General features: G+C 56.4%; 1 protein-coding gene across 7 annotated transcripts in view; it reads right to left on the bottom strand.

Moving 5' to 3' along the window:
- Window positions 1-265: 265 nt before the first annotated feature.
- USP20 (ubiquitin specific peptidase 20) overlaps window positions 266-16,546 on the bottom strand; it is a 39,793-nt gene continuing 23,512 nt past the window's right edge. For all 7 annotated transcript variants that reach the window (XM_017976746.4, XM_035260236.3, XM_054236999.2 and 4 more), the window contains 17 exons: window positions 15,615-15,693; window positions 12,340-12,784; window positions 11,783-11,923; window positions 11,356-11,471; window positions 10,938-11,110; window positions 10,264-10,358; window positions 7,973-8,006; window positions 7,753-7,798; window positions 6,703-6,883; window positions 6,504-6,630; window positions 5,972-6,141; window positions 5,793-5,874; window positions 5,241-5,349; window positions 3,404-3,506; window positions 2,321-2,392; window positions 1,700-1,879; window positions 266-1,542 (listed from right to left, as the gene is read on the bottom strand). In XM_017976746.4, the coding sequence (XP_017832235.3) occupies window positions 1,716-1,879; window positions 2,321-2,392; window positions 3,404-3,506; window positions 5,241-5,349; window positions 5,793-5,874; window positions 5,972-6,141; window positions 6,504-6,630; window positions 6,703-6,883; window positions 7,753-7,798; window positions 7,973-8,006; window positions 10,264-10,358; window positions 10,938-11,110; window positions 11,356-11,471; window positions 11,783-11,923; window positions 12,340-12,784; window positions 15,615-15,693 (2,137 nt within the window). In that variant the 3' untranslated portion in view covers window positions 266-1,542; window positions 1,700-1,715. The remainder of the gene's footprint in view (window positions 1,543-1,699; window positions 1,880-2,320; window positions 2,393-3,403; window positions 3,507-5,240; window positions 5,350-5,792; window positions 5,875-5,971; window positions 6,142-6,503; window positions 6,631-6,702; window positions 6,884-7,752; window positions 7,799-7,972; window positions 8,007-10,263; window positions 10,359-10,937; window positions 11,111-11,355; window positions 11,472-11,782; window positions 11,924-12,339; window positions 12,785-15,614; window positions 15,694-16,546) is intronic.

Genomic DNA, 16,546 nt, shown 5'->3' with positions numbered 1-16,546 from the left:
TACTTCTCTGAGGCTGGGGCTGATTCCAGGAAAGGAGACACAATGGGCCTTTAAAGCAACTGGGTTCCCTCTTCCGCTCGCCCCTGCAGCCTCCAGGTGGTCTCTGGTTTCAGAAAGTCACATGGAAAGCCCCTTCCCGGGCCTGGTGACCTGCAATGTGAGCCCCGGGGCTCGGCGGGCTATCCCCATGGCACAGAGGCTCACCTTCCCTCCAGTAACAGAATTAACCTCAGTGAAGGAGAGACGACAGTGCGGCCATGGGAACGTTTGTTCTGTGTTTATTCTGACATTCTGAACACACACTAGACAGCGCAGATGTGGGGTCAGATCACAGCCTGCACAGCAGCCTCACTGTGTCACCACAGTGCAGCCTGTGGCCTCTGGCTGCAGCAGTGGCTTTGGGGCTGATGCCAGGGAACCCCAGGCTCAGCAGGAAGGGAGCAGGATCTGGGAGAGAAGATCTGAAAAGTGAGGCCTCAGGGCCTCTGACGGACCCACCTGCTAGAATTTCCACCAGCATCTGCTTCTAGAGACTAATGACCAGTTGTGAGGGGGGCCTGGTCCCAGAGCCCCTTCCCCACCCACGCCCTGACTGCTTTGACCCTGATGATGGCAGCACCTCTCACCCTGGTGGTTTCTCCAGGGGCTTTGGTGCCTTGCTGTGCTCAGTGGGTCCCTCCACTCAGCATCCAGAGGCCACTTCCCAGGATCCGCCTGAGCGCTGCCCCATGCACACCGGCTCTGCACTGCTGCAGCTGGGAGGAAGGGAAAGTCTGTCTTCCCTGGTGTCGGCCCGGGAAGCTGCCTCCGCAGCAAATGGCAGTGCTGTGAGGTATCCCTGTTTCATCATCTGGGTCCCTGGTGGGGGCTCGGCAAATTTCCCGTGAAGATGAACTGCTGAACTTCGAGGCAAATTACAATCCATCCAGAGGGCAGGCTCAGCAGGACGCAGTGCAGGGGACCAGCTGCCTCCAGAAACCACTAGTGGAAATCCAACCTCTCCTCCTGGCACTCCAATCACCAATGAGTCCAGAGTCCTGAGTCTGCAGGAAAAGTGCTGAGAGCAGCCTGGGACTTCAGGGCCTTTCTGGTGACAACCAGGAGAGGCAGGGGTGCAGGGAGCTCCTCCCTGGCAGGGGCTTCTGGCTGCGCTCACCGGCTCTGAGCAGCTCCCTCCAAGTCTTCAGTCTGGGCTGAGTGGAAGCAGCAGCTTCTCCCCAACTCTGTCCCAGGTCAAAGCCTCTGACTGAGGCGGGTGGCATTGGGCTCCAGGGATAAAGCTGGGCTGAGCTAGCAAGAGGGCAGTTGTAGGGGACACAATGATGACAGTGACTGGCAGGGGCACTGTCAGGACAAAGACCCAGATTAACATCACAGAGTCTTGGTCGTTTAAACAAGCCTGAAGTGCATGTATTTTCTAGATGCAGCATTACTCACTGCGAACCAAACCAGCTTTACTGCCTCTTTACACAGCAGGGTTCTGCAGCGGCCTGGCCTCTCTTCTGGGCATAAACACGCCCTCTGCGGGTGGGGCACACGGGGCTGTGGGGACAAGGGCACTCAGCGGGTGGGGCCTCCCACGGCCTCCAGAAGGTGCCTTCAGCGACCTGCTCTTCAGATGCTCAAGGGGACACAGGAGATCCCTGGAGAGGGAGGAGAGGACCCAGAGTGCCATGGAGGGAGCAGCCAGGCAACTTACAGACCAGCCCAGCGAGTCACACGGCCCGGGTCTCGGCTTCAATCTTCTGCTCCCCGTGCAGGCTCTCTGGGGCCAGCGGTTGCTGTGCCACGCTCTGGCGGATGGCGATTTCAGGGCCGCCCCCGTACAGGCTGTTCAGGTAGGTCCATGTCTCCTCTGAAATCTGCCCGTAGTCAGCTCCTGCAGGGCACAAGAGACACCCCTGGGCTCACCCTCACCGCCTCGAGGAGGCCACCAGCCTGGGCAGTGGGAGTTCCTGAGGCCCAGGACCTGAATTGGGGAGAGGGCAACCAGGACTTCTATGCAAAACTGTCAGATGGAAACAAGGATTTCCCAGAGGAACGCCCGTCCCTGAGAACCCATCTCTGACTGTGTCCTCTGTTCCTGGGGGTGGGGCTGACAGAAACAGCAGGGCAGGCAGGCGGAGGGGTGGGGCCTGGAGGACACAAGCAGAGACCAAGTCCCGTGGGCCATCTCTCAGCCACCTGGGCCTGGACTCAAGTGGACGTCTCAGCCTGGCTCTAAGACAGGTGACAAGGGGGCTCCTGAAGGGCAGGACTGAGCAGCAACCTGGCAGCCAGGAGGGGCAGAGGGGAGTCTGGCTGGCCCCAGGGGACTCACCCTGCTTCAGCTGGACGTGGCCACTTCCTTTGACCTGTGCGATCCTGCTGTTGTCAATGGGCCCTGGGGGCTCTGGAAGACACAGCAGACTTGGGTTCAGCCCCTCCACGCCCTCCACTCTCCACAGCAGCAGAGCCATCCCAAGTGAGGCCACCCAGCCCTGGGATCAGCATGGAGTCTCTAAGGGAGCCAGGCACCTGGGCCACCCAATGCTCCTCTGCAGCAGTCCGAGGACCCAGCAGAGGGAATTTCTAGGACACACGAGATAGTTTGTGCTGGCAGCAGGAGCTGGGGTGGGTGGCCACGCCCTCATCTCTGTTGGCAGCTGCCACTCACTGTGCCCCTTCCCCTGTGCCCAGCTGTCTCATTTAGCCTCGGCAACCACAGAACAAGACAGAGGTTTACGGAGTCAGAGCTGAGGCCTGAGCAGGTGAAGTAACCACTCAGGTCACAGCTGGTAGAAGGCCAGCATCCAGGCCAGGGTAGGGACTCTGCAGTTACATTCTCAACCACAGCCACCCTGAAGGCCTCAGCCAACACCAGAGAGGCCTCAGGGTGGCCCTGGTACCTTCCCTGACAAGCAGGATGGCAGCGAGACTTCCCGTTTCCCAAGCACAGGTGGCTGCTCGGGCTTCACACAAAGGGTCCCACAAGCAGAACCACAGGCTCTGCCCACCCTGCTGGAAACCTGAGCCACAGGCAACCATGACTTGGTTCTGCTGCTCTGCACTGGGGACTTGGGGGCCCTGGGAGCTTCCTCGTGATGGCACCTGTCTCTACCTCTATAAATTCAAGGGGTCAGAAAACAATCTGTCATTTCGGGCAACATCTTCTGAGGAAAGAGCCTTGCAGGTGGGCGGAGCAGCTTGCTGGGCATGCCAAGGAGGTGAGCCTCTGGGGAGGGACAGCGATCCCCGCTGGGGACTGGTAGAGCCCAATGCTCTCTCCTCGCCCTGGATGGGTGGCACCCGGGGGTCAGGCCCAGGACCTGCAGGAGCCCCTGTGTGCTGGCCCTCCCCTGCCAGCGTCCCATCTCCCAGGAGGCCCCCACGGTGGGAAACAGCCAGGCCCCCCTCAGCTCACCGTTGTCCTTCCCCTTGACGAAGGCCTCCCACTCCCGGAACCACTGCATGCTGATGCAGTAGATGACGCCCGGCGACTCCTCAGCCTGGAAGGCCTTGTTCAGCTGGGCCGGCCGACAGGGTCAGGAGGGGAGAGAGGGCAGGTCAGCCTCTATTTACCTTCAGCAGGGATTTCCCAAAGGCCCCTGCCCAGTCCCTCACCCAAGACTCTTACAAAAACATCAGATACTCAAGGTGAAAAACCAGAACCCCCAGATATGCTCAAACAAAATAAACACACCCGTCACTCAGAGAGGACTGCGGTGACATTCTGGGGACTCATTTCAATAACTGACCTAATTGAGAGCACAAGGGAGATGCTACTTCTCCCTGTGGAATAAAATGTTCCTATCTGCTCAGAGCAGCAACTCTCCTTCTGACAGAAGCATTTTCTTTCTTTTTTTTTTTAACGGCGGCGGGGGGGGGTCTCTCTCTGTACCCAGGTGGGAGCAGAGCAGCACAAATCATGGCTCACTGCAGCCTTGACCGCCTGGGCTCAAGTGATCCTCCCACCATAGCCTCCTGAGGAGGCTGAACCACAGGTGCTCACCACTATGCCCAGCCCTGACAGCATCTTTTTTTTGTTTTGAGACAGGGGTTCACTCTATTGCCCAGGCTGGGGTATAGTGGCACGATCACCACTCACTGCAGCCTCAATCTCCCAGGCTTAGGTGATCCTTCCACCTCACTCAGCCCTCCAGGTAGCAGGGACTACAGGTGTGCACCACCACACCCGGCTAGTTTTTGTATTTTTTGTAAAGATGGGGTTTCACCATATTGGCCAGGCTGGTCTTGAACTTTGGGGCTCAAGTGATCCTCCTGCCTCAGCCTCCCAAATTGCTAGGATCACAGGCATGAGCCGTAGCGCCGGGCTGACAGAATCCCTTCTTAGAGGCCACAAAGCATGGGCGGCCCTCAGTGTCTGTCACCCGGCCCTCCCTGTGAGTGGAGCGTGTCCTGTCCCTGTCAGAAGCAGCGTGGCAGGGAAGGAGTGTGCCAGGAGCCTCAAGTGCACTCAGCTCCCTTGCAGAAGTCCCTCTTCTAAACACACTCACACGTGAATCCTTGTTTGCACCTTGTTTTCACTTCCTGCTTATCTCGGGCAGTTGGAGAGCCCAGTGGTTCTCACCCGGAGCACAGAGGGTACGCTGCACCCCAGGGGACCCTTGGCAATGTCTGGAGGTCATTTTGGTTGCCACTGGCACTAGTGGGTAGAGGCCAAGGATGCTGCTAAACATCCTACCATGCATAGGACAGCCCCGCAATAAAGAATGGTTCGGCCCAAAATAACACAGCCAAAGCTGAGCCTTCACTTACTCAAGCCAACCCTCCCACCAGGAAAAGTCTCTTACACACCTGGCCATCTAGTCTCCTGCAGATGACTCCTTTCTTTCCTTTTTTTTTTTTTTTTTTTTTTGAGATGGAGTCTCACTTTGTTGCCCAGTCTAAGTGCAGGGGCACAATTTCAGCTCACTGCAACCTCTGCCTCCCAGGTTCAAGCAATTCTCCTGCCTCAGCTCCTGAGTAGTTGGGACTACAGGCATACACCACCATGTGTAGCTAAGTTTTGTATTTTTAGTAGAGATGGGGTTTCACCATGTTGGCCAGGCTGGTCTCGAACTCCTGGCCTCAAGTCTGCCCACCTCAGCCTCCCAAAGTGTTGGGATTACAGGTGTGAGCTACCACGCCTAGCCTCAAGACTCCTTTCAAACTTCCTCAGGGACTGCACAGGGCTCTTTTGTCCCCAAGTCCCCAGCCGCCCTAGGCAGAGGCTGGCAGAGCTGTCCCGCCACACACACCTTGATAAAGGTGTCGATCTCGATCCTCCTGCGCTTGGCCAGTGCCTCGATCTCCACCTGGCAGATGGAGCACACGTACAGGTGGTTCACGGCGGGGCCACCACCAAATCTGCCCAGGTTGGAGGGAGAGAGAGACACGGTCTGAGGCAGGACCGGTGAGGGGAGAGTGATCACTACCTTCCACTTCCCCCTCACGCCTGCTGCAGGCCTGCGTGCACCTCTGTCTTCTTCACGCCCTGTGAGCACCACGGAGCCTGCAAGGGAGCAGCACCCACAGCCCCCAGGAGACCCTGCTTCAAGGCTGAGGGGCTGACGGGCCAATGCACTCGGCTGTGCTTCAGCCAGTTTCCTGTCCCTTTCGACTGGAAGAATCCAAACGGGTACCCACAGACGACGTGGACAAATGAAGGCAGCTCTGTGCTGCCCGAGGAGGCCAGCCAGGAGGGGGTGCCCAGCGTGGGGTCCTGGCAGCATTCCTTCCCTGCCCTCCCCTCCTTTCCTGCCAGCAGGGCCCAGACAGGATGGAGGCAGGACAGCCTCCCGGGCTCTCACCTGTTGTACAGGTGCTCCCAGACGTTCTGCGGCAGGATGACCACCAGGTCGTCGATGTAGTGGTATTTGTTGGGTGGGATGCCTGGGAAGCAGGTACAGGGAGGGAAGCTGGGGCTTGGCTGCCCACCCACCCTGCTCTCCCACCCACCCTGCTCTCCCACCACAAGGAGGCGCCTCACCTCCATGGGAGCAGAGGAAGGTCTGGTTGGTGATGGGCCCCGGCTCTGCAAAGGTGTTGAACTTGTTGAGCCACTCACGGGACACGTAGAACCGCAGCAGGCTGGGCTCCCGCATGGCAGCCAGGGATACCACCTGCTGCCGCTCCCGCACAGCCTCCTCGCTGCTCTTCCTGCAGGATGAGGAGGTGGCAAGGAGCTGTGCCTGATGGCTGCCATGTCCAGATACATGCAGAGCCCCTCATCCCAGCGCACCTGGAGCTACTGGCCCTGTCTACCACCTCCTGGGTCCCCCAGGGGTCCTCGACATGTGAGCAGCCAGCCCTTGCCACCAGCCAGGGCCCTACGGAAGGCCCCAAGCTGACTTCTCCGGTTCCCCACAGCAGCCAGAGGGCTCTTTCTTAACAATTCAAGTCCTTACTTCCCTGGCTCAAAACCCTTCCAGGCGCTGTCCCCTACACACATGCAGAAGGCCCACAGGTCCCAGGCGACAGGGGTGGGGAGGCTCTTCCACCAGGCCAGGCCTGGTGCCCACCTGTAGAAGAGCACGTAGCCCTCGGCATTCTGCACCACGGTCTCATGGACCTCCGTGACATACTGGTCGTCGAACTCGTACCACTGCCCGTTGATCACATTCTGGCAGTAGGCAATGTAGTGCCCACCTGTGGCAACAGAGCAGATGGGTCACAGGGAACCCAGCAGATGGGGACGGTGGGGAAGGGGATGCGACTCACTGCCTGCCGTGCCGTGGTGGCAGATGACCGAGAGGAGGTCGTAGGTGGTGATCTGGGATGTGCACTCCTTGGCAAGGAAGGGCCGCAGGTCGAGCCCCTCGAGTGGGAAGGAGACGTGGCTGTTGATCTTGAACGAGTACATCACCTCATGCCGAAAGCGCTTCAGGTGAATGCACAGGATCTGTGGGGACAGAGAGAGAGCACCAGTCATCTAGGCAGAAGCAATACGGCTCCTCACAGGGGAGTGCTGGTCATCTAGGCAGAAACGACATGGACCCTTGCAGCCTTGCCCTCGGGCCCAGGCCACCTGATGGGATCATGCAAGCTGACTCCATTGGAACAAATACAAGAGTTCCACATAGGGGCCAGACCGGGCTCGCTCTAAGTCACACCGATCACTCCCAGATCCACTGCTGAGAACCGGACCCTGACAGCTGGACTGGGCCATCAAGTTTACCAGTCTGTCAGCACTGCCTTTGAGAAGCCACAAACCTTCCCCGAGGCAGCACAGCCCCATCCTGCACCCCCTCACCTGAGGCCCTCCTCTGTGCTCCAGCCATGCATGCCTTCCTTGGTGCAGACAGGCCTGCTCCTGCACTGGGGTTTTGTCTGCTCCTTCTGTGCCTTCCCTTGTCAACGTTGACCCCAGCCTATACCCTCCAGGCCTCACTCAGATGTCACTCCTCAGAAAGGCCAAGACAACAGCCCCGGCCAGGCCAGCTCTCCTCTGGCCACTCTGCAGCTGGCAGGGGCCACACCTGTCTCACTGGGGGTGGGGCCTCAGCGTCCCACACATCTGCTTCCCATTGGGCCCTCACACAACATGACCACATATGTGCTGAGGCACCGAGAGAGGGCACCAAGTCACAGTCAGAAAAATGTGTCCCATGCCCACTCTTCCCAGAGGTCTCTCAACCAAAGCTATGGAATCTCCATGGTCCCTGCGGCACAGAAGCTCCCGAGCAGTGGAGCAGGGTCAGCCCCCACCCAGTGTGTGCTAGTGTGCACCTTAAGATAGCTGAGAAGGAGGCTGCCAAGGCCGGCCCTCACCTCAGGCAACCGGAGGACTTTGCAGTACTTCACTCCGTTCCGCAACCTGGGAAGGAAGCACGAGCCAGAGTCAGGGGCAGGGCTAAGGGGAGCAGCCCTCCACCCAGGTCCCTTCCAGGAAGGCAGGATTGGGGGGGGGTGGGCTCTCTCCAAGAACCCAAGGGAAGTATGTAGGGCACAGAAACGGACAGTTAGGGAAAAGGCTCAGGAAGGCTCTTACTTCTTACAGCGCTCACAGCTGTACATGTTGTCACCTAGGGTATTAAAACAAGAGTCAGAAGTTAGCAGGGATGGGAAATGGGGGAGCAGAAAAACTGATTATGATTTCTGCTTAAGAAATAAAACCTGGTGGCTCATGCCTGTAAGCCTAGCACTTTGGGAGGCCGAAGCAGGCGGATCACCTGAGGTCAGGAGTTCGAGACCAGCCTAGTCAACATAGTGAAACTCCGTTTCTACCAAAAATACAAAAATTAGCAGGGCGTGGTTGTGTGCGCCTGTAATCACAGCTACTCAGGAGGCTGAGGCAGAAGAATTGCTCAAACCTGGAGGGCGGAGGGAGGAGGTTGCCGGGAGCTAAGATCGTATCACTGCACTCCAGCCTGGGTGACAGAGTGAGACTCTGTCTCAAGAAAAAAAAAAACCTCCTATAACAACAAAAAACAAAACAGGCAAAGGACTCACACAGATGTTTTTTCCAAAGATTTACAAATGGCCAGCAAGCACATGGAAAGACACACAACATCACTACTCATTAGGAAACGCAAATCAAAACCACAATGAAAACTTTGGGAGGCTGAGGCAGGTGGATCATCTGAGGTCAGGAGTTCAAGACCAGCCTGGACAACATAGTGAAATCCTGTGCTACTAAAAATACAAAAATTAGGCGGGTATGGTAGTGCATGCCTGTAATCCCAGCTACTAGGGAGGCGGGAAGCTGAGGCAGGAGAATTGCTTGAACCCGGGAGACAGAGGTTGCAATGAGCCAAGATCATACCATTGCACTCTAGCCTAGGTGACAAGAGCGAGACTCTGTCTCAAAAACAAAATAAAACAACACAAAAAAACCCACAATGAGGCCAGGTGCAGTGGCTCATGCCTGTAATCCCAGCACTTTGGGAGGCAGGTGGATCACAAGGTCAGGAGTTTGAGATCAGCCCGGCCAATATGGTGAAACCCCGTCTCTACTAAAAATACAAAAATTAGCCAGGCACAGTGGCAGGCACCTGTAGCCTCACCTACTCGAGAGGATGAGGCAAGAGAATCGCTTGAACCCAGGAGATGGAGGCTGCAGTAAGCCAAGATCACATCATCACTACAGCCTGAGCAACAAGAGCAAGACTCCGTCTCAACAAAGACAAAACAACAACACAAAACCACAATGAGACACCACCTCACACCCATGAGGCTGACTCCTATCAAAAAAGTAAACAGAAAGTAAGTGTGGGCAAGGATGTGGAGAAACTGGAACTCTTGTGCGTCACTGGTGGGAATGTGAAATGGGCCAGCCACTGTGGAACACAGTACGGTGGCTCCTCAATAAATTAAAAATGCACATATACCCAAAGGGATGAAAAGAGAGAGGGGTGCAACATACGCACAATAGTTAAAACGGAAGCAGCCCACGGCTGCTAATGGATGAACGAATAAGCAGAATGACCCCAGGTACCCATACAGCAGGACAATTATGAGCCGAAAAAAGGCAGGACCTTTGGACACACGCTGCAACGCATATGACGCTTAAGGACATCCTACTCAGTAAAAGCCATCAGTCACAGAACGGCAAGTACTGTCTAATTCCACTTATCTGAGGTCCTTAGAATAGTCATATTCACAGAGACTCGAATGCAGAGGTTGCCAGGGGCTGGAAGGGGGGACTAGGAGCTATTTCAAGGATGCTGAGTTTCAGGCTTGCAAGATGAAAAAGTTCTGGAGATGAATGGGGAGGATGGGCTGTACCACCATGTAAATGTATTTAACACTAATGAACTGTGCACTTTCTGCTCAAAATAGCATTTCAAATGGTTATGGTGGTAAATTTTAAATTCTGTGTATTTTACCACGATTGAAAATTGAAAAAAAAAATTTTTTTCTCAAAGGTTTAAATGCCAAATAGCCAACAGAGAAAAAGGGGAAGAACAGGAATGGGCAACGTTTAAATAAATACAAATAGTCAGTATATTTAACAAAAAATGTAGACACTCATCAGTAATCAAGGAAATGCAAAATTAACGTACAATATCATTTTTGCCCACCAAATTGGTAAAAAAAAAAATAAAAAATAAGTAAACACCCAAGAGCTGTAGTAAGATGGTCGGAGTGGGAGGGCGCGTGGCCCCGGCCCAGCCTGGCTGGCAGAGGGAGTGGGAATCTGATGGGTTCAACCTTGGAGGCAAAGTCTAGCCTGGCCATGTGTCCCACAAGCCCTGGGCTGCATGCTGGCCTGCAGGGGTCTGCATACCCCTGTCCCTGTAACTCCCCACCTCCCGCACCCTTGCCAGCCAGGCCACTCACCCTTCAGCTCATCAGCGGCAAAGAAGGCAGCCAGACAGTCTTCCAGGGTGATGACAGGCCCCCAAAACCAGCTGGGGGTACAGGATACCACAAACCTACAGAGAAGAAGAGTGCAGCTGCTACCAGGGCCTGGGCAAGAACAGGAGCTGAGGGGACTCTGGCTGAGTTCTGTCAGACCTGAGGCCCAGAGGCAGCTGGGCATGGTGGGTTGGGGCAGAGGCCTGGAGCCAGACCCCTCCATGTCCTGGGCCACATGACATCACCTCTCCCCAAGCTTGGCCTTCATCTGTGATGGGGCCATGATTATGCTGCCCCCTCCTTGGGGCAGTATGGGTCCATGACCTTGGACAAGTGAGGCGGTCCGGGGAAAGCTGCTGCCCTTCCTGCCCACCAGGCCTGTGTCCTGCTGCTGTCCTCCCTTCAACCTGCCACATGGTCACCTCCCTGCTGTTATTGCCCTCCAGCTCCAAGGGACCATCCAATCCTGGCCACTTGAAAGTAGCCAAGAAATACCCTGCTTATTAAGCCAACTCCTCTCCAGCCTTCGGCCTCCAGCTCCTTCCAGGATCTTCCTGGTCCCTCAACTCTGTGGACTTGGCTGTGTAGTATCTCCCACCCAGGAAAACCAGGGCAAGGCCTGGCCCATGTCACCACTAATGGCAAGGTGGGCGCACCGTCGGATGTACTCCACAATGAAGGCCAGCCAGCCCTGGGTGGCGTAGCTGTCTCCACAGGTGCCCGGCTTGGCGGGCACATTCTGGTAGATGGCTGAGTGGAGTTTGGCCAGGTCCTCCTTGCCAGGAATGGGCAGTGACAGGTCCTGGAACGTCTCCACCGTGGTGGACACCTGTGGGGTTGAAGGTCAGTCTGGTGCCCGCTCTCTGGCAATGTCTGCACCCCAACCCCCAGCCCGCAGGTGAGGGGCAGAGGGCCTGCTCCCCAGGCCATAGACATGGGATCCACACAGGAAGGGCCCTAGCCTCAACAAAAGCAGGGAGCACCCATGGAGAGCCCACCCTGCACCCAGTCAGGGCAAGAGCTGCCAAGGCCGCTGGCAGCCAGGCCCAGCTCCCCCATCCCTGGGGCACCCACCCGGTCACAAGTGAGACACTGCACAAGGCTGAGGATGGAGCCGTCGAAGATGTCGGAGATGACACTGCGGTAGCACTGCTCCTTCCGCCTCCGGCTGCCAGCACTCGAGACCTGGGCTAGAGAGACAGTGCAGGACTAGCCCAGCCTCCACCAGCCTGGCCGGGGCAAGGTGCAGGCACTGGGGCTTCCTTTGCCAGGATGTGCAGTGGCATCTGTGAGTCATGTGACTGGATAAGCAATTCACCTCCTTGTGTCTCCATGTCATCCTCTGCAAAATGGGGCTCCCCATACTGTTATCTCAGAGCTGTGCCTGAGAGGAACCTATAGCCTGTCCCTCAGCCACATGGGAGCCATGAGAAAGGCAGCCACAGGCGCAATCCGCACTCCCAGCCCTGAGCTGACCGACCCTCCCCTCTGCCCCCCGAACCTTTCTTGAGCACATACGACGGTGCTGTCCTCACGGGGCTTGCACGAGGGGGGCTGCTGGACAGCTTGGCATGGCCCTCGTGGTGGTGGACGGGGCTGCAGGGGCGAGAGGAGCTTCGCAGGTGGGCATCATTGTCCGGCTCTGGGGGCAGAGAGGGGAACTTGCTGGACCAGGACAGCCACGCCAGCTCCATAAGTGGGCAGGAAGAGGGCCTGCCAGCCCCTCCTAAAGGGACGAAGGCCTGACCCCAATGTATCTCCTCTGTCACATGCCCACTCTGGGCCCCAGCACACAGGCCAGAGCAGAGCTGTCCACTCCCATTTCTGGCTGAAGGCTCAGGGCTCCAGGAGAGGGCTGTGAATGAGGCTCCAGTATTAACTTGGGGGAACCTGGGCGCATCACTTAGTCCCCTGGAAGCTGACTTCCCAACTGTCATTTGAGTCTAGTGGAAGAACCTATCCCCCGGGGACTACTGCATGTCAATGCTCAGCACCCAGTAGGTACTGGGTCACAGGCTGACATTCCTGCCGAAGCCCCTGGCCAACTGATACTGATACCTGGCGTCCGGCAGGGGCTGGTGGACCGTGGTGTCAGGGGCTGGGCCTCCTCAGGCTGGTCATCAAGGGCAGCCATGGCGGTGTCCACATCAGCGTCCTCGTCCACTTGCTCCGAGTTTGTGCGCTGCTGGCCCCAGGAGAACTTTCGGTCCTTCATCCGTTCCTTCTCGGAGATGGCTCTGCCCGCCTCTTCTGGGATCAGCAGCTCCATCTCTGCCTGCGAGTTGGCCCCGCCACGACCCTGCCCGTCACCCTCACCCCGGTCGCTGCTCGAGTCGCAGGACAAAAACTCGTCTTCTGACGGGCTCCGGTCGCCCTCCCGTTTCTCATCCGTGTCACTTGAGTCTGAGTCCCGTGCCTCCATCAGCGTCACCGTGGCCACTGCTGGCTCCTTGAGCTCCTCGTGCAGCTGGTCCATCAGGCAGCGAAGGAACTCTTGGGTGTCCTAGAACCCGGGGTTGTGTCAACAGGGATCTACTGGGGGCAGGAGGAAGCAGACTGCAACACCCTGCGGCTGATGAGAGAGCACCAGCCTCCACCTAAAAGGGCCTCATGGGTGCCCCCTGCAGAGAAGCTGCTCATCCCCACAGTGGCCTCCCAGAGTGGTCTGTCCTAATCCCATTCTTCTGTGGATGACACTGAGGCTCCGAGCTGCTAAAGGACTCCCACCAGGACACACAGCTGTCAAGTGGCAGAGCCAAGTATGCACCTAGGTCAGTGCAACTCCCGGTTCATGCTCGGAATCGCCTGCCTCTGCTGAGAGCTCAGCGCAGGGAGGGAGAAAGGCAGTACCACATTCAGCCCAGTGACCTTTCACCCTACAGAAGAGGCAGTGGAGATGGGCAGGGAGCTGGCAGAAAGACAAGGGAGTGTGATGCCAATAAGGAGGGCTCACCTGAGTCCTGCCCCGAGCCATGCCACCCACAGGCCAGGCCGCCTTCGTGCTCCACCTTTCCTCGGGCTCCTCGTTCCCTCAATCCCTGTGCCAGCCCCCACATACTCTCGATCCCTGTCTCACCTTCCCACAGACCTGCGTATGACTCAGACTAAGCTGCCTCTGCAGGCTGCCTGGGTCTAAAATGACCATTTTGTCCTGACCACTCTGTGACTGGGCCACCAGCACAGCAGGAAGCCAAGGCAGCAGGGGCTCAGGCAGAGGCGCCCAGTGAGCCCCACTGAGAGCTGTGCACTCACCAGGTGCGCTGGGAGGTCAGAACGTGGTGGCAGCAGCAGACCCCTGGCAACTGGGGGGTGCTCGAGTGGTGCTGGGCAATGGAGAAGGACCTGGGTTCCAGGCCCAAATCAGCCCCAGCAGTCCCTGACCTGGATGTTATAAGTAGCCCCCAGCCCAGGCCCTGACCCCCAGGAGGCAGCAGTCACGTAGCAACCAGAGCCAGCCTTATGTCACACATCTGGAGAGAGGAGCCCGGCTATCTCCGCTCAGGTGCAGGGAAGGGGGGTTTGAGTGGGACTCCCCGCGGCAGTGTCAGATTCCAAGATCAGAGGAAGGAACCACTAGCTTATGTTGCATCAGGGTGGGGACACGTGACCTGTGGCAGGCATGATCAAGGGCCCTTTCAAGAATAGGCTTTCAATACACCATCTACTTCTCTTTCTGGTTCTTCCTTTCAACAAAAGTACTGTGTTCCTTGCCAAAATCTCAATCCATGTGGAAGCATGAAAGCATCCTTTGGCCCTTAAGAGGGGCCCACAGCTGCCTCTACAGTTCAGCCTCAGAAATGTCCTCTGCATTACGTCATAGAACCAGAGGAAGGGATGCTTCTGCTGGAATCCAAGTGGAGTCCTGTAGCAGCGCGTGGCCCTCCGTAACAGCATCCTGACCCAGAGCTGAGAACCGGCAGGACACCTTGCACAGAGTCGGGGCAGCACTGTGCTGAGGGATGGGCTCGGCTAGGCCTGAATGCCATCTCTGCCAGGATGAGCTGTGTGACACAGGTGAGGGGAATAAGCTCTCTGAGCCTCAGCTCTTTACCTATAACATGGGGGTGACAATACTGCCCACTTGGTGAGAGTTCTGTGAGGACTAAGTCGTGGCCACTTAAATGGTGCACAAGGAATGTTAGTGAGGTGTCCAGGCAGTGCTGAACCTCTCAAGCAGGAGCCAAAGGCCCCACAGCCCTCACCCTGGGACTGCCTGCAGGGGCAGCTTAGTCTGAGTCATGCCCAGGTCTGTGGGAAGGTGAGACAGGGAGTGAGGGAGCAGGGGGAGCCAGAGGAAAGGTGAGTCACGAAGGTGGCCTGGCCTGTGGGTGGCACGGCTCGGGGCAGGACTCAGGTGAGCCCTCCTTTTTGACATCACGTCGTAGAACCAGAGGTCCTTCTGCCAGCTCCCTGCCCACCTCCACTGCCTCTCCTGTAGGGTGAAAGGTCACTGGGCTGAATGTGGTACCGCCTTTTTCCCTCCCCGTGAGCTCGAAGGTAGAGGGTAAAGGAGAGGGTGGAAGTGTCCCCACATGACTGCTTCTCCATCCATGGTTCTCATTCAGGCAGCAAAAGAGGGGACCCCGCCAGGTCCAGCTCTGCCGTGGGCCATCTGGGGCAGGAGGCTAGAGGGCAGAGCCATCAGCCCAGGGCTGAGGTGTATGTGTGGCTGCACTCTTTGTCTTGGTCTTATGATCTTATAAAATAGAAAAGTGTGGTTGGTTTCAAAGGGGCTCTCTAGGTTAAAAAAAAAATTCTTAATCAAAATTTTTGCTTTAATAAAAGTGCAATTTCACCTGTAGTTTGGGGAAGTGAAACCCCGTGCCGTTTCGGGTTCAATGCAGAGGGGCAAAGGCCCTGCAGCAAGGCTGCCCAGGTTCAAATCTCCCCTCTGCCGGGTGCAGTGGCTCATGCCAATCATTGCAACACTTTAGGAGCCTGAGGCAGGACTGCTTCAGCCCAGGAGGTCAGGGCTGCAGTAAGCCATGACTGCACCACTGCACTCCAGCCTGGATGACAGAGTGAGACCCTGTACCATGCCCCCACAAAAAAGAATTCCCTCCACCATTTGCCAGCTGTGTGGCCTGTGCAAATGACTCGGGCCCCCTGAACCCCAGTCTGCCTGTCTGTGAAGTGGGGTTAAATATCAGCAGGCTGCTGGGAGGCACCACTGTCCCCACACATATGAAGGGCTTAGGAGTGACAGCCTGGTCCATGAGACTTACCAACCAGTGCTCAGCTGCCATTGCGATTCTCCACTCTGGTTTTGGCATCAAAGCCAGGCCTAATGGGTCACAGCCTTAGGTGTTCCCTGGGAAGCTCAGATGGCTTACCTGCTGGGCATAGCCTCGGAACATTGGGTTGACCAACTTGATCCCATGAGACAGACTTGTGGGGACCACGTAGCTTGGCCTGTAGGAAGGCCAAACCCATTAGTACAGGGAGGCTGCTTTGAGCTGCTCATTCCTGAGAGAAGCAGGCAGCTGGCCAGCCAGGCTGGACTGACATTTGTTTCCTGACATTTGGGGAGGCGCCTACCCAGCCAGAAGCCCCAAGAGGATCACACATCTCTACAGACAAGAAGAAAACGTGAAGTCATAGCTGCCTCAATTAAGCAAAGAGCTCAAGTAAGATGGCACCATTTCCTGCTGGCGCACAACAAACTCACCTAAACATGATTTGTTTTTGTTCTAAAATGCTTACTGTGGTTTTCTCATTTCAATGTTCATTACTGACAAATCTAAAATTTCAGAAAAGCGCAGGAGAAAAACACTACCACTAGTGGCACCAGATACTTACCATTAGATTTCTGGATTTTTCTGTGAAACTCCGAATGCATATATAAAAATACATATAGATAGACACTGAAAGTTGGCTCCTGACATGGGAGGAATTACACTGTTATCATGCTGGGTTGTTTTCTGTTTTTGTTTCTCCGGGACGGAGTCTCGCTCTGTCGCCCAGGCTGGAGTGCAGTGGCACAATCTAGGCTCACTATAACCTTCACCTCCTGGGTTCAAGCTATTCTCCTGCCTCAGCCTCCCGAGTAGCTGGGACTACAGGCACCTGCTACCATGCTCGGCTGATTTTTATATTTTTTGTAGAGACGGTGTTTTTCACCACTTTGGTTAGGCTGGTCTTGAACTCCCAACCTGTGATCTGCTGGCCTTGGCCTCCCAAAATGCTGGAATTACAGACATAAGCCACCATGCCTGGCCCCACGCTGGTTTGTAATCTGCTTCTACATGTAATACATACTTCTATG

This window comes from Callithrix jacchus, chromosome 1 (assembly GCF_049354715.1).
Source record: "Callithrix jacchus isolate 240 chromosome 1, calJac240_pri, whole genome shotgun sequence".
NCBI lineage: Eukaryota > Metazoa > Chordata > Mammalia > Primates > Cebidae > Callithrix > Callithrix jacchus.
Note: the sequence above shows the minus strand (reverse complement) of the source record. Positions and strands in the feature narration are given on the sequence as shown.